Genomic DNA, 24,722 nt, shown 5'->3' with positions numbered 1-24,722 from the left:
GTATGGAGGAAGAATGGAGAGGCACACACTGCAAGATGCTTGAAGTCCAGTGTGAAGTTTCCACAGTCTGTGTTGATTTGGGGAGCCATGTCATCTGCTGGTGTTGGCCCACTGTGCTTCATTAAGTCCAGGGTCAACGCAGCCGTCTACCAGGAGATTTTGGAGCACTTCATGCTTCCTTCTGCAGACGAGCTTTATGGGGATGCTGACTTCATTTTCCAGCAGGACTTGGCACCTGCCCACACTGCCAAAAGCACCAAAACCTGCTTCAATAACCGTGGGATTACTGTGCTTGATTGGCCAGCAAACTTGCCTGACTGAACCCCATAGAGAATCTATGGGGCATTGCCAAGAGAAAGATGAGAGACGTGAGACCGAACAATGCAGAAGAGCTGAAGGCAACTATTGAAGCATCCTGGTCTTCCATAACACCTCAGCAGTGCCACAGGCTGATAGCTTCCATGCCACACCGCATTGAGGCAGTAATTGCTGCAAAAGGGGCCCAAACCAAGTACTGAGTACATATGCATGCTTATACTTTTCAGAGGTCCGATATTGTTCTATGTACAATCCTTGTTTTATTGATTGCATGGAATATTCTCATTTTCTGAGATTGTGGATTTGGGGTTTTCATGAGCTGTAAGCCATAATCATCACAATTATGACAAATCACGGCTTGAACTATCTTGCTTTACACGTAATGAATCTATCTCGTATATTAGTTTCACCTTTTAAATTGCTGCACTGAAATAAATGAACTTTTGCACGATATTCTAATTTTTCGAGTTTCACCTGTATTCTGTAATAATATAAAAAACGCATTTCAACATACAGTATATACTGTATATTTATTGAAATTCCTCTTCCTATCGCTTTCTGCATGTTTATTGGTGACGAGCAGCAAATAATCGGCCAGCTTGATTTTGCTGTGAAATTTTTCCAAATATTGTCTCAAAAAAAAAAAATTTCTTTTGAAAGCTATGAGCATGACTGGCATTTGTGTCTCACATGTCCACGCTTGGCCTGGCAACAATGAATAGATGTTTCGTAGCATCTAGAATATAAAACTTTTAACAAATTAAAAAAAGAAACAAAAATGTAATCTAAAATATGCAAAAAAGGTATAAAAAAAAAAAAGGCAGCCGAGTAATCATTATGTCTTTGCTTGACCTGCTGATCACATGCTTTATAATCAACTCCATATAAAAGTGAGTAAGATGTGAGATAATCACCTCCATATTCCTAATTCTCTGATTTCTGAAACTGGATATAGTGAATGCGGGGTCCTGAGAGACCGGATATGATAAATGCAGGGACAAGGAAGAGCGGATATAATGACTGCGGAGTCCAGGGAGAGCAAATATAGTAAATGCGGAGTCCAGGAAGAGCTGATATAGTGAATGCAGGGTTCTGGGAGAGTGGATATAGTGAATGCAGGGACCGGGGAGAGCGGATATAGTGAATGCAGGGTCCGGGGCAGGACAACTCATGGGGCCCCCGGGCAATAGGGGATCATGGGGCCCCTGTGTCCTCGCCCACACTCAAACCACACCCAAAAAAGCCTATGAAAGGTACCAGGGACATCTCATGGGGCCCCCTACTGACCCATGGACAGTGCCCGAGTACCCGAATGCAGGGTCCGGTGAGAGCAGATATAGTGAATGCAGGGTCCGGGGAGAGTGGATATAGTGAATGCGGGGTCCGAGGAGAGCGGATATAGTGAATGCAGGGTCCGGGGAGAGCGGATATAGTGAATGCAGGGTCCGAGAGAGAGCGGATATAGTGAATGCAGGGTCCAAAAAAGAGCAGATATAGTGAATGCAGGGTCCGGGGCGACCGGATATAGTGAATGCAGGGTCCGGGGAGAGTGGATATAGTGAATGCAGGGTCCAGAGAGAGTGGATATAGTGAATGCTGGGTCAGGGGAGAGCGAATATAGTGAATGCAGGGTCCAGGGAAAGCAAATATAGTGAGTGCAGGGTCAGGGGAGAGCGGATATAGTGAATGCGGGGTCCGGGGAGAGCGGATATAGTGAATGCAGGGTCCAAGAAAGAGCAGATATGGTGAATGCAGGGTCCGGGGCGACCAGATATAGTAAATGCAGGGTCCATGGAGACCAGATATAGTGAATGTGGGGTCCGGGGAGAGCGGATATAGTGAACACGGTGTCCGGGGAGTGCGGATATAGTGAACACAGGGTCCGAGGAGAGCGGATATAGTGAACGCGGGGTCCATGGAGAGCGGATATGGTGAACGCGGGGTCCAAGGAGAGTGGATATAGTGAACACGGGGTCCGAGGAGAATGGATATAGTAAATGCGGGGTCCGGGGAGAGCGGATATAGAGAATGCGGGGTCCAGGGACAGTGGATATAGTGAATGCGGGGTCCGGGGAGACCGGATATAGTGAATGCGGAGTCCAGGGAGACCGGATATAGTGAATGCAGGGTCCGGGGAGAGCGGATATAGTGAATGCGGGGTCCGGGGAGAGCGGATATAGTGAATGCGGAGTCCAGGGAGACCGGATATTGTGAATGCAGGGTCCGGGGAGAGCGGATATAGTGAATGCGGGGTCCGGGGAGAGCGGATATAGTGAATGCAAAGTCCGGGGTACCGGAACTGCATTCCCCCGCATTCTCGCTGACAAAAAGCCCTGATCCTATTACATCAACTGGTGTTAGAAGGAAGAGCCATTCTGAAAAAGCACACAAAAGTCAGGCAGAGTTCAGGCAGTATAACTTCACTATGACAGGATTTACTTTTCTGAACAGAGCGGTTTCTAAATGTGGTAATGGAAGAATCATAAGATGTCTTTTTGCAGAAATACCTGTCAATGGAAAAAGATCGGTCTTCCTTCTCTCACACCTTGTTACAAGACATTCAGGATCGGGGAAGAGAAGCTGTGATTGGACTCTGGGAATGTCTCTATATGTTAAAGAAAGATCGTCCTCATCCAAATTTATTGGCCATTCTGGATGAGATCACACAGAGAGGTAACAGGACTTTGTGTTAGCAGTCAACATTGTGATAAAATGATGATCGACACCAATTACCCCAAAATAACGATCGACACCAATTATCCCAAAATAATGATCGACATCAATTAACCCAAAATAATGATCGACACCAATTACCCCAAAATAATGATCAACATCAATTACCCAAAAATAATGATCGACACCAATTGCCCCAAAATAATGATCGACATCAATTACCCCAAAATAATGATCGACACCAATTACCCCAAAATAATTATCGACATCAATTACCCCAAAATAATGATCGACACCAATTACCCCAAAATGACGATCGACACCAATTACCCCAAAATATTAACTGACACCAATTAACCCAAAATAATGATCAACATCAATTAACCCAAAATAATGATCGACACCAATTATCCCAAAATAATAACTGACACCAATTATGCCAAGTGTAACTCCATTGTTGGAAAATACACTATAATTGTTCTTTTCTCTTTTCCTCTGTGACAGAGTTTCTCTCCTTCCCATTTCCATACAGAAAACCTCGCTGTCACTAGTGAAAAGGCTCGATTATTATTACATAATATTTTATGTACTAGCTTTTTCACTAGTGATCTAAATCAAATCCACCCTGATCCTGAAGGATCCTATTGTGTGTTTGCAGCTGCCGGTGGGAAGAAGAGGAGGGAAGCCGGCAGCACTGTGGGAGTGGGGGCACACAGGGGGGCCTGACCAGCAGGAGGAAATGTATGGTGCACAGGGAAGATGATCATTGGGTGCAGCAGGAGGCAATTACTAGAACCAATCCTCTGTATGACTCTCTGCGCAGCAGCTGAAAGCCAGCAGAAGTGAAAGAAGAAAAGGGCAGGCCAAAATGCGCCCCCTCATTTTATGTGTAAGCTTAGAGGATCCTATGCCCAGCTGTCACACACTTGTTAAAATCACTGCCACTACTCCTGTCAGGCTTGTAACTGATGGAAGGAGCCCCCATCCCTACAGAAAACCACTGTGCCTAGGGCAGCTGCCCCTTTTGCCCACCCCTTGTCCCAGCCTTGAGAGCCATACAGGGGATTGGTTCCAGCAATTGCCACCCTGCCAGTGCTGATCACCCCCTGCCCACATCCAATTCATCCAACTGCTTGGGCTCCCCTGCTGGCTTGGGCTCCATAAAGGAGGACTGGTGGTACCCCCCATCCATGGCCATGATAGACAGACTTTCTACCAATATCTTCTTGTGGAATGTAAACCATGTGACCACATTACTCCTAAACCTCTATCTTCTGAAAAGCTTATCCGGTCTCCTCACTACTTGTTCTGACTCGACTACAGGACGATAAACTTTATCTCCAGCGATGTATACAGCTATACCACGTGGTGTTGAATCTATCTCTTGCATCGGGTCAGACAGTTTAACTCAATGAATAAACTCACATGTTGAGAAAGTCAGATTAGGAAACCCATTTGAATGTTCCGTTTAATGGAGAATAATCATAGGTAGAAAAACGTTAACGTTGTAAGCCTTATGGAAAGATGCATTCAGGAACACAGGATACAGTGGAATGATTACAGAGAGAGGCAGGATAGGCAGGGGGAGGAGTATACACAAGTATGGTGAGAGAAAGAGCTTCGCTTAAACAAGAGGAGGCAGCTTAAAGACACAGAGCAATGATAAACAAGTGATGGTCACAGAGAAATAATAATAAATCAAATAGTGTAACACAACACTACTATAATATTTCACTGTGACAATTGGTGCTATGCAGGCCATACACGGGTCAAATTCCAAACAAATTTTCTTTAGAAAATCAGAAATTTCATGCATTTTGTAATCTGATGGTGCCACCATTTATTTCGAAATTTGACCAACCAAGCCTTCAATTTCACCTCATTGTTCGATTATATTTCTCACACGATTAGAAATTTGTTCATTTTTCTAAAAATTTCCAACATGCCCGAGAACTCAAATCCGATGGTGGCAAAAAAATCGGGTATTTCTGTGGCCCAAAAATTGGGCATTGCTGTGGCCCAAAAATTGGGCATTTCAGTGGCCCAAAAATCGGGCATTTCTGTGGCCCACTAATGGTGCAAAATTAGAATGAAAACTCTTAGAAAAGTTTTTCAAAAGAAAATTCTAAGTTCAACCCATGTATGGCCGGTCTAAAGGAGAGGGAGCAGCAGTGAGCGGTCTTTATTACAGAAAACTCCTGCACAGAGACTAAAGTCTCACACTGATTACTGCACAGATCTGGAAGAACACAAAGCATACCAAGATTCAAGGAACAATACACAGGATGAATATATTCACACAATATTTCCTTATCCCCGAGTTCAGCTTTAATGTATTTTCTTTTGTTTGGACATAAATCTAATGTGTAGTTTGTGAAAGGTCAGCTTCAATCATACATGACTCGGACCGGTCATCTTCTATTCCTCTGTATAGGTGATCGTCTACTGGATCAGATTCTGCTGGATGAACTCGGACACTCGCTGACTCCAGAGCTGAGAGGTAAAAAAAAACAAAACACATTATACATTATATCTTATAAAACACGGGATCAGATTCTGCTGGATTCTCGGAATGAATGAATGAACTGCAAGTCCCAACAGCCTTAGCGGCCGTGGGCTTGTAGTGTTCAATGAACAACCACGGCGCTCCACAGTTCATTGAAGATTCCTGTCAGTATATCTGCTTGTCTGTACACCCCGTACATCCCGTATACCCCATACTGTAGCAAACTTGCTCATCAGAGTTGGACGCGGAGTTCCCCTTTTCCTTTTTCTTTTCTTTTTATTTGAGGTATTCCTCGATCATTCACTCCTACCCCCTCCCTTCCTGAGTGAGAGATGGCGGGGGTCAACCCAAGTTAAGGCATCCTCAGTCCGGTGCCAGGCAGTCTGCGGAAGTGTAACCTTTCTCACCTAAAAGCACTGACCTGAGAAACTTGTGTAGGCTCACCCATCATAAAAAACAGATAAGGCAGCTTCTCCCCGGACTTGAAAGAAAATTGAACATTCCTCAAGTCAGGTTTTTTTTTTCCCCTATGTTTCATGTCATGGATTATGGCAGATGTTGGTTCTAATTCAGAGTTCTCCCGACCCCTCCCAAAACAGCGTAATGGCCAGTATTCAGAGCCACCACCCCCCTGGCAGAGGGATTTTAAAAAAGAGACAGACTAGCAACCCGAGAGGCTTAACACATCTCCTCAGCTTAACATCGAACGAGGAGATAAAAGAACCTTCGTGCTCTGCAACTTGGATCTGCAAAACAAGGCATATTGGCAAGAAACTTAACCCTGTAACTTCCTTCCTATTATCTCTTTGCTGTATCTTTATATACATATATATATACATTTTAGTGACAGCTCCTTGTAAATATTTTATTGCACCTGTTTGACTCTTTTAGTAATAAATCTTTCTTTCTGAAAGTGTTAAACTGTTTTTAAGAGCTTATTTGCAATTCACGAATTCCTGCCTTTTGAAGAGACGCTACTGTGTTTACTCCCTGCCAATTGGCCTGTAGGTGACCTTATTGGACAGGCGACTTTTCAATCATTATAGTGTATTTCTGACAGAGTTTCCGTCTTCTCTGTACAAAAGACGGTGGTGGCAGTTTGAGAGGGTTTGTTGGTAATTAACCCGACCCAGTAACAAGCGCATTCAGGCTGCAGGCACTGATTGAAGCCCACTAGCTGGACAATCGCTGTGCAGGGTGCAGCTGGGTGTGGCCTTGTTACGCGCATCACACCGCGGTTTTAGATCAGCCGGTCCTTCCGTCACGAGTTTGGTGAGAAGGTCTGGGGTCTGACGCCGCGGGCGTGACATATTACTGATAGTCGCGGTCGTGCGATTGTCGCATGTTGGTGGCGGCGACCGTGCGATCATGACACATACATCCCGTACATGCCCGTACACTCCATACATCCCATACATCCCTTACATCCCCTACATCCAGTACACCCCATATATCCCATATACCCTTTCCCCCCCATACATCCCATACACCCCATACACTCCATACATCCCGTACATCCAGTACACCCCATACATCCCGTACACTCCATACATGCTGTACATCCCCTACATCCAGTACACCCCATACATCCCATACACTCTGTACACCCCGTACATCCCATACACCCCGTACACTCCATACATTCCCTACATCCAGTACACCCTGTACATTCCTACACCCTGTACATCCCTTACATCCCGTGCATTCCTTACATCCAGTACACCCCATACATCCAGTACACCCCCTACATTCCTACACCCCGTACATCCCCTACATCCTATACATTCCCTATATCCCCATAATTCCCGTACATCCCATACCATCCCGTACATCCAGTACACCTCGTACATCCCATACATCCTGTACACCCCGTACATCCTGTACACCCCATACCATCCCATACATCCCGTATGGCCAAGCAGATATTTTGAAAGGTCTGCAGGAGACATGCATGATATCAGAGATCTACTGATCACCGGTGCAATGCTTTCCAGGCTCCTTTGGACAATAATAATAAATGCACATTTTTTTTACCTGCATAAAAATGTGCATTTATTATTTATGTCCAAAAGGTGAACTTATCCTTTAACTGATCAAGCTGAAGTTAAAAGCAGATTGGCTCCAATGCACAGCTGCACCAGATTCTGAGTGCTCCAGTTTTAGTAAATCTCTCCCTATCATTCATATCAACAGGACAGCAGACACAGAACAAGTAAGTATACAAATTTAGATTTAAAAAAATGCATATATTGAAAGACGCGTATCCTTGGGGAAAAAAATAATTTTAATTATAAGTATTTCTTTATGACTGACAGTGCTGGGAAGGGAGAAATAGTTTTGAAGTAGAAAAGCAGAGGGACTGGCGGGAACACCAGGTATTTCTCACAAAGGAAGCAATACAAAGAGAACAGGAGACTTTTTATCCCAAGTACTGCCTATGGTACAACAGACAAATATCGGGAATATGAAATGTTTGGGTAACATACACTTAAAATGAAAAATTAGAAGACAACATTCTCCTATGGCCACTGATTCTTTTTAACCTTTCACCAACACCTCTTTATTGGGCTCTGAATGAAATGGAGGCAGAAGCTGAGTTCCTGGTAATGTGATTGCTGTGATTGGCTGTTATAGCAGTCACATGATTAGAACCCCCACCACCTCCCATTTATAAATAGTGACTGCTCAGTCAGTGCGCTGGTAGCGCTTTCCGCACAGAACAGAGGTGCACCATAGATGCATATGTGTGTCGCATGGACGATACGGCCCACCCACCTCGCTGGCACACATATACATTAGGTAGCTGGAAAGTGGCCAACATTCTTGCTTTTATTATTTTATATTCATAGAAATTCTTGGTCAAAGATTAATTTTTTTTTATATCTGGATCATTGTATATCATTACAGTATATTTACATTTTATTTTATTAATTTGATGAATTTAAATTATATTGAGGTTACTGTAAAGGATGAGGGTGTGTGCTTTTTTGTACTTCTCCTACCATACAAAGTGCAGTATTGTGGTTGGTTGGCATGGTGAAAGGTGGGAGTTCCTGAATAACGTGGCTTTTAGCGACACAACTTTTCAGCTTCCAGCATCATCTCCCTTTGAAGCTTATGGTATTCAAACATGACATCTCAGAGCTGCAAAAAGAGCTGTAATTAGCTGTAGGTCCTATTTTGATTAATGTCTGCATAGTAAAGTATCTCCAATCAGGTGTGATCTCACCTGAGACATCCTGGAGCCGGAGATGCCAACACTAGCCACAGAGTATAGAAGAGGCAGTATAGGGTACTTACTGGGAATATGTTGGGAGGAGACCAAGGATACACATTGAACTTTGAATGTCGGTAGAGGAATCTCCTGACAGCACCCCTTCCACTGGGAGTACTGCTTATACTTTCTCAACTGCTGTTTTAACCTGAGTCAAAAAATATTTCTGTTATATTCCCAGATATTCAGGAAAAGCACAAACAACATATGATGAAGAAGACTGAGACTCTAGTGGAGCATAGACCCCCAGGAACTACCCTGGAACCACAAAGATTCCTTATCAATGAGCGTTATGTGAAGCTGATTGTAATCTCCACTGATGAGTTCCGGCAGCGTCCCCAGAATGAGCTAATACAGACCGGGGTAAAACATGAGGAATGCTTGAAGAAAACACAGACTAGACTGGAACATATTTCCCCCAACAAGCTGTTCCGATGGAACCACCAGTCCCAATGTGTACCACGTGCAGTAATGGTGAGCGGAGTGCCAGGAATAGGGAAGACCACACTGATGCAGAAGTTTGTCTATGACTGGGTGACCGGAAAACACTACCAGAGATTTGCCTTTGTCTTCTTCTTCAGATTCCGAGACCTTAATAGACTGGGAGAGGTCAGCTTGGAGGAGATGATTCTTCAACAATATCCGTATCTGAAGAGTCAGATTGGGGATATTTTAGAAGATCCAGAGAGACTTCTGTTTATATTTGATGGCTTGGATGAAAGTATTCACCAAATAGATTTCAGATCAAGTAAACTCTTTGCTTACAGGACGAAGTTTGGTGAGATTGTGGTCAGTTTGGTAAGGCAGAATCTTCTTAAGGGTTTCTCTGTACTGATGACCAGCCGCCCAACCAGACTGACATCGGTAGATACCGGTGTTTTCCAGAGAATAGCGGAGATCATGGGATTTCTCCATGAAGACAGACGGATCTTCTTCAATAATTTCTTTGGAAACGAGGAATGGTCAGAGAAGGCTTTTCATTATGTGCAGGAGAACGACACGCTGTACACTTTCTGTTATATCCCAGCATACTGCTGGATCATCTGTACAGTGTTATCAATGTGCTTCAGAGCCCAACCAACAATCACCGATCAGCTGATGACATCATTACCCAAAACAGTGACACAACTCTTTGTGACTTTTGTCTCCAACATTCTGGCCAATCACAGCGAGAATACAGATGGTGCTCACACTGCCCGAGAACTGCTGACATCTATGGGGTGGATGGCAGAACATGGCGTCATGAATCACATGATTGTATTTGATGAGCGTCATCTGGAGTCATTCAGTGTGAGAAATGATAAACATCTCTTTTCATCTTTCCTAATGGAATCTGGTCAGCCTCCTGATGTGGATTACACCTTCTTACATCTCACTCTTCAGGAGTTTTTTGCTGCTTTAGTCCATTTTATTGACTATAATGCTGACAGATTACAGGAAACACTTGATGGGACTGAATCTTACAAAGACGGTCATGCCGAAATATTCCTCCGTTTCCTCTGCGGTTTCTCAGACTCTTCTACTAGATCCATGTTAAAGCCTCATGTGGGAGAATTGTCTACTCAGGTTGCCAGACATGTCATCACCTGGATCCAGAAGAAAATACCAGAACAAAGACCTAACAAATCCATAAGAGGCAACAGAGATCTTCTTAATGTATTCTACTATCTCCATGAGAGCAGGAATAAGGCTCTGGTGTCACAATGTATTGGATCAAATAACATTGACTTTTCTGATGTCCCCCTCAGCCCTCTGGACTGCTGTGTGCTGTCCTTTATCCTTCAATCCGGCAGAGAGAGAGAAGTAAATCTACGTTCATGTAATATTCAGAATGAAGGATTGAGAAAACTTGTACCGGCTCTACACAACATCAAGAGTTTGAGGTAAATATTAACTATGAACAATAAAATGTTCAGGAATTTCTCCAGAGAAATTATTATATTGGATTTATATAGTGCTTACAGTTTATGCCGGGCTTTACAAGATAAGGGCAGACAGCACAATTACAATACAATTTAATACAGGAGGGATCAGAGGGCCCGGCTTGTTAGAGCTTACAATCTAAGAAGGAGGGCCGAGAGATACAAGAGGTAATAACTGTGGTTGATGAGCTGATGGACAAAATACATGTATAGTTGTTAGGTGGGGGCAGGATGAAAAGATGAGTTTTCAGGGATCATCTGAAAGTGGACAGAGTAGAAGATAGTCGGCATTGGGGAAGGGAGTTTCAGAGGATGGGAGCAGCTCTGGAGAAGTTACAAATTGTTGGTGCTTCTTGTTGTCTGTTATATGTGGACTCTATAGGTATCTAAGTGAATGTATTAGACTGTTGCATCAAATGTACAGATGAGTAGAGGCAGCAGAATCTGATCTATGGGATGTCTGTGTTAGACAAGTAGCAGTGACAACATTGGTCGTGTCTCTGACCTTAACCTCCCTGGCGGTATTCCCGAGTGTAGCTCGGGGTAAAATTTCAGTACCAAAAGCGGTAACCCCGAGCTACACTCGGGCTTACCATGCAGTGTTGCTTACGGATTCCCTGCAGCGCTTACCTTGTCCTTCACTCCCGCGATGCATCCCCTGCAGTGTCCCCGGCCATCTCCTCTGGCAGAAGCCGGCATCCGGCTTCCGTGTTCCGGTCCCTTTGAGCGTCGGGACGTACGGGGCTGGAACTGGCGGCAAATTTAAAGATTTTAGAAACTGTTATTTTCTAATAAATGAATATGACATAGTATAGTCAATAGCATAACATTCCTGTATCAAACCATTTCACATACATTTTCTCCCGAGTGCTTTGTCCGGCGCCCTGCCTGCATTTTGACTGTTCTTTCTGCCCGGAAACTGAGAAACGTCCATGGCGTCCAAAAAGCGTCCCTTTAGGTCAAAAGCGGTTTTAGACCGGCTAGAGAACAGCGATAGTAAATCAGAACCACTTGCAGAATTGAGTGATGATTTGTGGGGAAATTCGTCATCAGACACTGAAAACGATTCTGCGACTTTGCTCAGTGATGTGCGAACTTGGCGCTATATTTCAAATTTCAGTGTTTTTGGTTTGATTATATTATTGAATTAAATGTATTATATTATTATTTTTTATGGTTATTTATTAAATTATAATTTATGATTTCGTGTTTCAAGTTTTATCCTCCCCGGAGTGTTTACTAGACTCTTGTTCGGACAGATTTCAGTGAGTTATTCCTAAAAATTACAGGCCTACAATAAAAAAAAAAATATTTCCATGCAAAAAAATGTACCGCTTTCAGCACAGAAATACTGACATAATCAGACCGATAGAGAGGTTAAAGAGTTCCATGAATCTTCAATGTTATACAGTATGGGACCCCAGCAGGAAATTCCCAATCCATTTATTGATAAGATCACTGAATAATCAGCGAAGAAGATGGTTCATTGAAATGCTGGTTTCAGTCATAGTTATAGAGTGAATGCGGATATAATTTTAACACTTTCATTGCCATCTTTGCATTTTTTACACACGTTAGCAATAATTATTGGCTTGAAGATTAGTTAGACCCCCCCCCCCCCCCCCAAATTATATATTTTCTGAAAGTAGATACCCTGGAGGATAAAGTGAAAGTTATCATTAAAAAATACTCGAAAGATGAGGTTATGTTACATCAATAGATACCCAACATGTCAAGCTTTAGAATTGTGTACACCCACAAAATGAAGATGAACTTTGGTAAACTATACTTTCCATAGGAGACACTTTATAAGCCCTGACCGGTCATCACTTTAGAGTCAAATGTGAATAGTGACCATAGAATCATTGCTCTATTTCTGGTGTGTGAGGTGATATGTAACACATAATGTAATCTATGTTCTTCTATGTAGGCTCCCCGATAAGTGTGCTTACACCTGTGTGTACATGGGGGGCAGTGAGGGGTCAAAATTTTGGGGGTTTCTACAGTCTGTCCATAAATATTGGGACATCGACACAATTCTAACATTTTTGGCTCTATACACCACAACAATGGATTTGAAATGAAACAAACAAGATGTGCTTTAACTGCAGACTGTCAGCTTTAATTTGAGGGTATTTACATCCAAATCAGGTGAACGGTGTAGGAATTACAACAGTTTTCATATGTGCCTCCCACTTGTTAAGGGACCAAAAGTAATGGGACAATTGGCTTCTCAGCTGTTCCATGGCCAGGTGTGTGTTATTCCCTCATTATCCCAATTACAATGAGCAGATAAAAGGTCCAGAGTTCATTTCAAGTGTGCTATTTGCATTTGGAATCTGTTGCTGTCAACTCTCAAGATGGGATCCAAAGAGCTGTCACTATCAGTGAAGCAAGCCATCATTAGGCTGAAAAAACAAAACAAACCCATCAGAGAGATAGCAAAAACATTAGGCGTGGCCAAAACAACTGTTTGGAACATTCTGTAAAAGAAGGAACGCATCGGTGAGCTCAGCAACACCAAAAGACCCGGAAGACCACGGAAAACAACTGTGGTGGATGACCGAAGAATTCTTTCCCTGGTGAAGAAAACACCCTTCACAACAGTTGGCCAGATCAAGAACACCTTCCAGGAGGTAGGTGTATGTGTGTCAAAGTCAACAATCGAGAAGACTTCACCAGAGTGAATACAGAGGGTTCACCACAAGATGTAAACCATTGGTGAGCCTCAAAAACAGGAAGGCCAGATTAGAGTTTGCCAAATGACATCTAAAAAAGCCTTCACAGTTCTGGAACAACATCCTATGGACAGATGAGACCAAGATCAACTTGTACCAGAGTGATGGGAAGAGAAGAGTATGGAGAAGGAAAGGAACTGCTCATGATCCTAAGCATACCACCTCATCAGTGAAGCATGGTGGTGGTAGTGTCATGGCGTGGGCATGTATGGCTGCCAATGGAACTGGTTCTCTTGTATTTATTGATGATGTGACTGCTGACAAAAGCAGCCGGATGGATTCTGAAGTGTTTCGGGCAATATTATCTGCTCATATTCAGCCAAATGCTTCACAACTCATTGGACGCCGCTTCACAGTGCAGATGGACAATGACCCAAAGCATACTGCAAAAGCAACCAAAGAGTTTTTTAAGGGAAAGAAGTGGAATGTTATGCAATGGCCAAGTCAATCACCTGACCTGAATCCGATTGAGCATGCATTTCACTTGCTGAAGACAAAACTGAAGGGAAAATGCCCCAAGAACAAGCAGGAACTGAAGACAGTTGCAGTAGAGGCCTGGCAGAGCATCACCAGGGATGAAACCCAGCATCTGGTGATGTCTATGCATTCCAGACTTCAGGCTGTAATTGACTGCAAAGGATTTGCAACCAAGTATTAAAAAGTGAAAGTTTGATTTATGATTATTATTCTGTCCCATTACTTTTGGTCCCTTAACAAGTGGGAGGCACATATGCAAACTGTTGTAATTCCTACACTGTTCACCTGATTTGAATGTAAATACCCTCAAATTAAAGCTGACAGTCTGCAGTTAAAACACATCTTGTTCGTTTCATTTCAAATCCATTGTGGTGGTGTATAGAGCCAAAAATGTTAGAATTGTGTCGATGTCCCAATTTATGGACCTGACTAAGTGCTTGGGTGCTATTTTTTTCTTCCTTTGTTGCGCTAAAACTTTATATCACTTTTGTCTTCTGTGTGATACTCTCTGTGACAGGTGTGACGGGCACGGCGTCAGACTCCCAGCCCTTCTCACCAACCGAAGGGCTAGTCAATCTAAAACCGCGCTGCCACGTGCGTAACAATGCCACGCTCAGCTGCACCCTGCACAAAAATATTCCACCTCATTGGACCACAATCTAGGTGTCGCAGCCTGAGAGCGATTGTTACTGGGTCAGGTTAATTACGCAATTAACCCATCACACTGCCACCACCACCATTTTGTACAGAGGGGGAAACTCACCAATCTTAGCAGTAACACTATGATGTTTGAATAAGCATCTGTATACACACTGTCACAGCAGGCAGATGTATGCAGAAGTTTAAAACACACAGTAGCACTCTTCAGAGACAAGGATTCTTAGTTTGCATTAAAGAGCTTTAGAAACCGTTCAACACTTTTCAGAAGATAGGATTTATTACTAAAAAGGTCAAAATGGTGCAATAAAAATATTTACAGAAAAAGATGTAGCCAATATATATATATATATATATATATATATAAATACAGAGAGCAATAACACAACAAGGAGACAACAGAAAGAAGTTTAGAGAGGTAGAGTGGAACCAGAGTGTTCAGGGGTGTCATATGCTAAAATACTAAGATGTAGCTTCTTGACGAGGTAGAGAATGAGCTTTCTCTCTCCAGTCTCATTCCTCAGGCCCAGGACTACCTCTGACCCGAAGGTAGTGGCGCCTGTGTGCACCGGAATCAGACAGGTGAATTCGGGAACTCGCCTCCCAGGTGTGCCTACAGATACCTTTGTCCAGGTTGAACAGAGCTCTTTACATGCTAGCATCAAGGACACCATTTCCATCAGTTTCCTTATCTTAGTTACATCTTTTTCTGTAAATATTTTTATTTTCTTCCAAGAAATTTTTATTGAGATATGAAAGGCATAACAAGTCATAAACAAATACGGATCGCAGTCCGCGCAAGTCTTTAAGCATGTTCTCCCGTAACGGTAAATATTTTTATTGCACCCGTTTGACCTTTTAGTAATAAATCTTTTTTTTCTGAAAGTGTTGAACTGTTTCTATAGCGCTTTATTGCAATTTACGAATTCCTGCCTCTAAAGAGACGCTACTGTGTTTGCTTAACCCTCTGTATAACCGTGTTATGCAGACGATTACCTCAACCATTATAGTGTTATTGCTGAGATTGCCGAGTTTCCTCTTTCTCTGTATAAAAAGGAGGTGGTGGCAGTGTGAAGGGTTAATTAACCTGACCCAGTAACAATCGCTCAGGCTGCCGGTACATCGATCTGTGGTCCATTAACTGGAAAATCGTTGTGCAGGGCACAGCTGGGTGTGGCATTGTTACGCACGTCACATCGCGGTTTTAGATCGGCTAGTCCTTCGGTCACGAGTTTGGATGAGAAGGTCTGGGGTCTGACGCCGCGATTGTGACATAGAGTACTTGCCAGAGTCCTTGGTTTAAGCAGATCAAGTGTCCTGAACAAAAGGGTACCATTTCTACCAAAGTTGGTTCTTGATGTTAAAAGGGAGAATCTTTTCATCTTACCTCTCTCGGGCCTGACAGCCTCTTTTCTAGTCCCCCAGCAGGGGGTGTCTCGGAAGCCAAGGGCCAATCGCCTCATGTGGGGAGGGGGTTTAGGCGGAGACCCAGGCTAGGACCAAATCCCTCGCAAGTTATACCATGGTCAATAACCTTCCATAGGTACATGTAGCATCCTATCCACTGGTAGGATAATATGCAGAATGATATTCTGCATGTCCAGACACTAGATATGACATATCTGCTTGGGACGGTTAAGGAGATATCATTTTCTACTCTCGGGTAGACATAATCTAGAGTTGTAAGGTATCAGGTGACTCGCATTAAACTGACCTGTCTGAATATATGCTTTGCTTTATTGTACGTATTTCCTGCCAAAAGATATGAAATTGTATGAAAAAGTGGATTCACATGGGATGCAGATTTTTCTGCTATCCCAGAATGCTTTCGAGTCCAGTGACTGAGAGGTTAATAGCTTTTCGATCAGCTCAGAGCAAGAATCTGCCAGACACCGCCAGACACCATGGCATCAGCTAATTGGGTTTACAAGCATGAAGTGTATCCAGCTGTGCCCGATGCACTCCTGAACTCAGCCACACCAGACCACATGCCATTCAACAGAAAGGGAGGGGGGGGACTGATTTGGAGTGAGAATGACACAAGATGGAGGATCTTTAGCAAAATGGATGTCCACGTCCATATCTCTACGTACAATTGCTACAACAGGTTCTCCTTGATGAGACATCAGAGGTCTATCAGACCCCTGATGCCTCACCTGCCCTTGATTGAAGCTAATGGTGTGCAGATCACCAGAAACTGGAAGTGACATTATATGTATCACTTACAAGTACTTAGCCAGCGAATGGATGTCTCCCTCCTTTCCTTGTCCCATGCCCTCAGATAGGACTACAGAGCCTGGGAAACATGGTACATACAGGGCCAAAGTTCTGGGGGTCAAAAAAGCAAGCTGTACAGCTGCCTGATTGCTTTTATTGGAAAATTGGTTTGTAGAGTAAACACAATATACAGTTATATGAGTTTTAACACACCACATACACGGATTGAACTGGATGGACTGGTGTCTTTATTCCACCTTACCAATTATACTATATTGCCAAAAGTATTGGGCCACCAGCCTTTCCACGCACATGAACCTTAATGGCATCCCAGTCTAATTCTGTAGGGTTCAATATTGAGTTGGCCTGCCCTTTGCAGCTATAACAGTTTCAACTCTTCTGGGAAGGCCGTCCACAAGGTTTAGGAGGGTGTTTATGGGAAGGTTTGAGCATTCTTCCAGAAGCACATTTGTCAGGTCAGGCACTGATGTCGGGGGAGGAGGCCTGGCTCGCAGTCTCTGCTCTAATTCATCCCAAAGGTGTTCTATGGGGTTGAGGTCAGGACTGTGTAGGCCAGTCAAGTTCCTCCACCCCAAACTCGCTCTTCCATGTCTTTATGGACCTTGCTTTGTGCACTGGTGCAGTCATGTTGGAACAGGACGGGGCCATCCCCAAACTCTTCCCACAAAGTCTGGAGCATGAAATTGTCCAAAATGTCTTGGTATGCTGACACTTTAAGAGTTCCCTTCACTGGAACTAGGGGTACAGAAGAGGATCTGAGTGCGTACCCCTGCACCCCCTGGACAGATAGTGGAAGGAGCACTCTGGTGGGACACCAGATTTGCCACCTGCCAGTGACTGTCTTAAAGTGACAGGAACCGGATCCCCTGTTCAAGGATATCTCCAGATTGCTGGGTGAAGTAGAAGAATTCATCTAGGGTCTGGGGAGATACATTGGGAGATGCTGGCTAGAGAGAGTGTTGCAGAGAAGGCTTGTAAATAGTTCCAGGAAGTTGTCCTTAGTCCATCTGTTCCCTTGGGCATCCTGTACACCCCTAACCCTGTCCCAGTTCAAATCCCCTACTTAAAAATAACAGAACCAAAGCTACGGTACTGATTTCTAACTCTGGATGCAAGTCTATGTAAAGATGTGCATCACCTGGCTGTCCAGGGCTATAGGGCCCCAAATTTCTAGGGACTCCTAAGGGGGTAGTGCTACACTAGGGGCAATTTATTTGTGAACCAATTAACCTACCAGCATAAATATATTAAAAAGTCAGGGTCCCAACACTGAACCTTGGGGTATATCACTGACAACCCTAGACCATTCAGAGTATGAATCATTAACCACTACTCTCTGAAATTTGATCTTTTAGTCAGTTTTCTATCCATTTACAAACTGATTTTTCCAGCCTGTAGACTTTACCTTACACATTAGCCACGTGTGTGAAACTGTCAAACGCGTTTGCAAAATCCAAGTATACTACGTCCACCACCACCCCTCAGTCCAAGTATACCATGTCCACCGCCACCCCTCTGTCCAAGTATACCACGTCCACCGCCATCCCTCTGTCCAAGTATACCACATCCACAGCCACCCCTCTGTCCAAGTATACCACATCCACAGCCACCCCTCTGTCCAAGTATACCACATCCACAGCCTCTCCCTTGTCTAAGGTTTTGTTCACTTCCTCATAAAAAGAAATCAAAATGTCTTACAACTTCTGTCTTTCATGAATCCATGCTGTCTGTTGCTCAAAATGTTTTTTTTCCCCACAAGAACTCATCTATGTGTTTTTTTTGTAACACCCTGCTATAAGTGGATGCAGGATGTTCAAACAAACACATTCTGGCAGTGTCCTGCATTACAGTGGCATTCGCACTCTGTAGAGCAGCCCCATGGATCTTGCATGCTGAACTGCAAAACTTTGCTAAGTAACAGTTTAATAAAGAACAACATTTCCCAAAAGAGCATGCATGTGGGCGGGGCAGTATATATATATATGAAAGCCCGCGAGATGAGACAGAAAGTGAGAGAGGAGAGATCTGGAGAGATGAGTGCATTGACTGCGAGAGGACCGGACCAGGCCAGGAAAAGAGAGAAAGAGAGGAGACAAGGAGAACCTGCTGATCACTGACCTTGCCGCATCATGGAGAAAGCTGATCTGCTACCAGGCGGCCAGACAGAATGTTGCAGGCAGGACCGGAGAGTGTATGGAGGCCTTAGTGAAAGAGAGAGAAAAACCACCAAAATTCACCAGATGCCATCCCTCGGGTGAGAGAGTCCCAAGCATTATCAAGGACAGGGAACACTGACACCTGCTCCACCTTTGCTATTTTCCTGCACACAGTTGTGGATATTGCACACAGTTATTAGAAGTTACGGCCTAGTTCCTTTAGCCACTATCATCTGATTACACTTAACACAGCCTTACCATCAGAACTGAAAGCAGGACAGTCGGTCCACAGGCCAAACCACCACTGTGTCACCATCATCATCAATTCACTCTGCTAAGGAGGCCATTTCCCTATTGCTCCAAAAGTCTTGTAGCCCAAAGAAGAGTTGCCCTGTGCCAACAATCACTTTTACCAGATTGGCCACTTGTTGCTTTAGACTCGGTAGTGACTAGTGCCCTAAAGGAAAATTATATTTGTAAAATTTCTGTCTGCAGGGGGAGTGTTATTACACTGTTCCTCAGAGAGTTACAGTCCACACTTCTCTTCACTGCGCACCAACTGGGCCCCATCACACGTGTGGAAGACACTTCATTGCCTTTAAAGAACATTGGTTGTTTTGGGGTAAAGAGCTCTTTTCCTTATTTCAGGCTATCTTGCCATCAGGTCCTGAGGACCCAAAGGGAGCTAGTCTACCTGTTTGATAGTCCTAGCTGCTCACTGGGGACTGTAAGACCACCTCAGGTTGAGGGTATTGGGTTAGTTTCTGAAAACTAGTGGGTTAGTTTTCCTTAAGTTCAAATCAACACAAGTAACAATTGATTTTACACATTCTAATTCTGTTTATGCTGTGTAACCAAGCCATATTGAAGTTTGCTATAAACCTCTTACAAGCTCACTTCAATTGGTGTGAGAGTTCACTTTTTGGTGGAGATTTCCCTGTTCACAGAGTCTGTGAACCCCAGTAAGAAAGGAGGGAACCCACGCAGATCACTGCCTGGTCCCAAGAGGAGAATGCCAGAATAGTGTGTGGTGCTGAGCCTCCCTGGAGATGACTGGACTGAAGAGCGGGTCGAGCAGATGCTGACAGCCAGCATTCCTGATCAGGGAGTGAGAATCCTCGACATCAGAAGTATTTCAGATGTTCCAAATGTTTTGATACTGACAGAATGAAAAAAAGGAATTCATCCTCTACTAGAACAAGATAATGTACACCTGTCTGATACAGTAATGGCCCAGGTGTTTCAACCAGTCCACCCTTATGGCAGCTCAGAGAGTTCAAGAAAAGGAACCCTGGAACCTGAGCCATCCACCTCAGCAGACATAGTGGGAGGCATACCTGTTACTTCACTGGTGGTGTCAGCAGGGGTTGTGTGTGACAGTGTGTGTATCATATGTGTGTGTGTATCATGTATGTGTTTTGTGCACATGCAGACCCTCTTGTGGGTGCCTGTACTGGGGAGCAGAAGTGAGTGCCTTCTCATCCTGCATGGATCCTGGCTTAGAAGAAGACAACTGCCTTGTAGTGGAGGTGTGCTGTGCAGTGTACTGGGATGTCCAGGATGGCATAGCTGTGGATGGAGAATTGGATCCCTCTATGACAGGTGAAGGGGTTGGGTGTGGTCCCTGCCCCCACCCCCCATTATGCTCCTGTCATTATTTGTATGTTGTAGTTGCACAGACCTGCTCAGTACTGCTCACCGCACGATGACCAGGAACAAGCTGCTGCCTCTACTTCCAGAGATAATGGCCTCCCCCACCTCCTATTTCCCCCCCAACTCTGCCCGAGGCGCTGCCTGCATCACCGGCAAGAACTGCTCTGAATGGTGAGAGTAGTGTGCTGCCCTTGGGTCTCTGCAGCCCCTGCAATGTCACCCGGACGCTGACCAGAGACTAATTTCTGAGCTCATTTAAATGTTGCTCATGGAGCGACTGCATCAGTTGCCCCCCCCTCATGCTACGCCACTGGCAATTAGAGCTTCATATGAGCTTCCTGTCACCTGACACAACCATCCACTATTCAGTGTCAGGGGATCCCCCCATTACTACACATCTACTATTCAGTGTCAGGGGATCCCCCATTACTACACATCTACTATTCAGTGTCAGGGGATCCCCCATTACTACACATCTACTATTCAGTGTCAGGGGATCCCCCCCATTACTACACATCTACTATTCAGTGTCAGGGGATCCCCCATTACTACACATCTACTATTCAGTGTCAGGGGATCCCCCATTACTACACATCTACTAAAAAACAGGAAAGCGCAGCGCTAAATTATATAAAATAACCAAGCAAATAAGGATGAGATAAAGTTATAAAATTATAAAAATAAAGAGATATCCCATCCCTGGTATGATGATAGAAATAAAAGTTCCAGTATATACCATATATAAGATAAAGTGACTCTTGTGCTCTGGTGACTCTGGACCCGGTATCAGTGCAATAATGATAAAGGTAATGTGGGCTCACCGGACACACATAATGTTTGCGCCTTATGTATACAATCCAGGTGTCATCAGATATGGAGAGGGTCAGGAGATGGGTGGTCTTCCCTCTAAGGGATGGTGGGTCATCAACCTGGGTGCTATGAGGCTGGAGCAGGTGATCCTCGTCCTCTAGGGCTCCCCCTTTTCCAGGTAAGCTGTTACTCTCTGGGTGTGCAGATATCCACCAGAAAGTAGTAATCCGTGCTGGGGTAGTAGGTCTGTAGATTAAAGAACTTCTCCAGGGGGTAGGAACAAGGACACTCCCATAGTGTAGTAAGTATAAAAATTGTGATGCATCAAAGGGTATAGAAAAAAACAGCAGACAGAGATCGGTTAGGACTAACCATCTGGTAAAGTAAGATGGCCGCCGGAGCTCCACGTTGCTCCAGCGGCGTGACGTCACGGCGTGATGTGGCTCCTCCTGACACGTATCGTGTTCAAACGTCCTCAGAGGGGGGGTCGCCTCATTACTACACATCTACTATTCAGTGTCAGGGGATCCCCCATTTCTACACATCTACTATTCAGTGTCAGGTGATCACCCCATTACTACACATCTACTATTCAGTGTCAGGAGATCCCCCATTACTACACATCTACTATTCAGTGTCAGGGGTCCCCCATTACTACGCATCTACTATTCAGTGTCAGGGATCCCCTATTACTACACATCTACTATTCAGTGTCAGGGGATCCCCCATTACTACGCATCTACTATTCAGTGTCAGGAGATCCCCCATTACTACACATCTACTATTCAGTGTCAGGGGTCCCCCATTACTACGCATCTACTATTCAGTGTCAGGGGATCCCCCATTACTACGCATCTACTATTCAGTGTCAGGAGATCCCCCATTACTACACATCTACTATTCAGTGTCAGGGGATCCCCCATTTCTACACATCTACTATTCAGTGTCAGGGATCCCCCATTACTACACATCTACTATTCAGTATCAGGGGATCCCCCATTACTACACATCTGCTGTTCAGTGCCAGGTGATCACCCCATTACTACACATCTACTATTCAGTGTCAGGGGTCCCCCATTACTACGCATCTACTATTCAGTGTCAGGGAATCCCCCATTACTACACATCTACTATTCAGTGTCAGGGGATCCCCCATTACTACACATCTACTATTCAGTGTCAGGGATCTCCATTATTACACATCTACTATTCAGTGTCAGGGGATCCTCCATTACTACACATCTACTATTCAGTGTCAGGGGATCCTCATTACTACACATCTACTATTCAGTGTCAGGGGATCCCCATTACTACACATCTACTATTCAGTGTCAGGGGGATCCCCTTATTATTACACATCTAATATTCAGTGTTAGGAGGATCTCCATTACTACACATCTACTATTCAGTGTCAGGAGATCCCCCATTACTACACATCTACTATTCAGTGTCAGGGGATGCCCCATTACTACACATCTACTATTCAGTGTCAGGGGATCCCCCATTTCTACACATCTACTATTCAGTGTCAGGTGATCACCCCATTACTACACATCTACTATTCAGTGTCAGGGGTCCCCCATTACTACACATCTACTATTCAGTGTCGGGGATCCCCCATTACTGCACATCTACTATTCAGTGTCAGGGGATCCCCCATTACTCCACATCTACTATTCAGTGTCAGGGGATCCCCCATTTCTACACATCTACTATTCAGTTCAGTGTCAGGTGATCACCCCATTACTACACATCTACTATTCAGTGTCAGGGGTCCCCCATTACTACACATCTACTATTCAGTGTCGGGGATCCCCCATTACTGCACATCTACTATTCAGTGTCAGGAGATCCCCCATTACTGCACATCTACTATTCAGTGTCAGGGGATGCCCATGACTTTTTATGAGTACAAAGCTCTGATCAGCAGAGATAAATAGAATATCAGATAAAATCCTCCTGTCCAATCACTAGCAATGCTGATTCCGGCCTCACACTGTCTGCTGATCCCATTCATGCTCCATACACAAGGAGATGATAGCACAATACGAGTCATGTCAGTGGTATTCTGTGCTCATCCTGTGTATGGAGATATCACCGTCTCTACACATGGAGGACAATATTGGGGGGTCTACTCCATTATAACATTTGTCTTATAAAATTCTATTTCCTGGAGATTTATAAAGTGATGGAATATAAATGATTCCAATAAAGAGAAATGAGCTCCATCCATGTAGAGAATAGTTTCAGTCATTCCGGTGGGGGGGGGGGGGGGATTCATTTCCTTCTGGTAACATGCTTCTCTTCTTCTACAGATTGTATGGTAATGACCTGACAGACAGATCCTGCCCCCACCTGGCATCTGGAATAAGAAATAACCCGACACTGAGGACACTGAACATGTCCTGGAATAATCTGGAGGGTCCTCATTTCAGGGATCTGATGGCGGCTCTGACAACAAGCTGGATAGAGGAATTACAGTGAGTATAACAGGACAGTTCTGGTGGAGCCTTACGTGCTGATGTCACGCCACCGCAGCCAGAGCTCGGAGCAGCGGCCATCTTGGTATGTGCTTTATACACAAATGAATTGTTTTATCCATGTGGATTGGTTTTTAAGTTTTTAATAAATACTTGTAAATTGTAGTGCTGCGCTAATAAACTATATGTGAACCCCAATACGTGATAGTCAGTGAACGGGTAAACAATATCCCCTTATAGATCAATTAAATCAAAATATGACATATACCCCAATATATACATCTACACCTCCTCTACTGAGTACATAAACAAAATATTCCACACATACAGCTATGTTCAAAATAATAGCAGTGTGTTGAAAAAAGTGAATAAAGCTCAAAATCCTTCTAATAGCTTTTATTTCCATCCACACAAATGCATTGGGAACACGACACATTCTATTCCAAATCACAACATGAAGAAAAATATATAAAATTTGTGTTGTTCCTCTAAAATAATTGAAGAAAAGTGAATATTAGACGGTTCAAAAAAATAGCAGTGTTAGTATTCTTCTTTACAAACTCAAACATTCACTATATAAACTGAGAAATGTTTGAAGATTTTGCTTTCCTTTGAATGACTTCATGAATATTTGGTTGTAGTCGCACAGTTTCTGAGAACTGATGTACATCTGTGTTGCATGGAGTCACCCAACTTCTGGCCCCTGTGAAAAGGTATTCCAGCCCAGGATGATTGGACGACATTCCACAGTTCTTCTCTATTTCTTGGTTTTGCCTCAGAAAGTGCATTTTTGATGTCACCCCACAAGTTTTCTATTGGA

General features: G+C 43.9%; 1 protein-coding gene across 1 annotated transcript in view; it reads left to right on the top strand.

Moving 5' to 3' along the window:
- Window positions 1–24,722, top strand: part of LOC149439086 (NACHT, LRR and PYD domains-containing protein 12-like) — an 81,069-nt gene that overhangs the window by 40,453 nt on the left and 15,894 nt on the right. The window contains exons 3-7 of the mRNA XM_089659498.1: window positions 2,820–2,991; window positions 5,426–5,491; window positions 8,953–10,654; window positions 20,392–20,574; window positions 23,738–23,902. Of these exons, the coding sequence (XP_089515624.1) occupies window positions 2,820–2,991; window positions 5,426–5,491; window positions 8,953–10,654; window positions 20,392–20,574; window positions 23,738–23,902 (2,288 nt within the window). The remainder of the gene's footprint in view (window positions 1–2,819; window positions 2,992–5,425; window positions 5,492–8,952; window positions 10,655–20,391; window positions 20,575–23,737; window positions 23,903–24,722) is intronic.

Source organism: Staurois parvus, unplaced genomic scaffold (genome assembly GCF_062004578.1).
Source record: "Staurois parvus isolate SC_StPar_1 unplaced genomic scaffold, SC_StPar_1.0 ptg001161l, whole genome shotgun sequence".
Taxonomy (NCBI): domain Eukaryota; kingdom Metazoa; phylum Chordata; class Amphibia; order Anura; family Ranidae; genus Staurois; species Staurois parvus.
The sequence above is the reverse complement of the archived record's forward strand: the minus strand, read 5'-3'. Positions and strand labels throughout refer to the sequence as shown.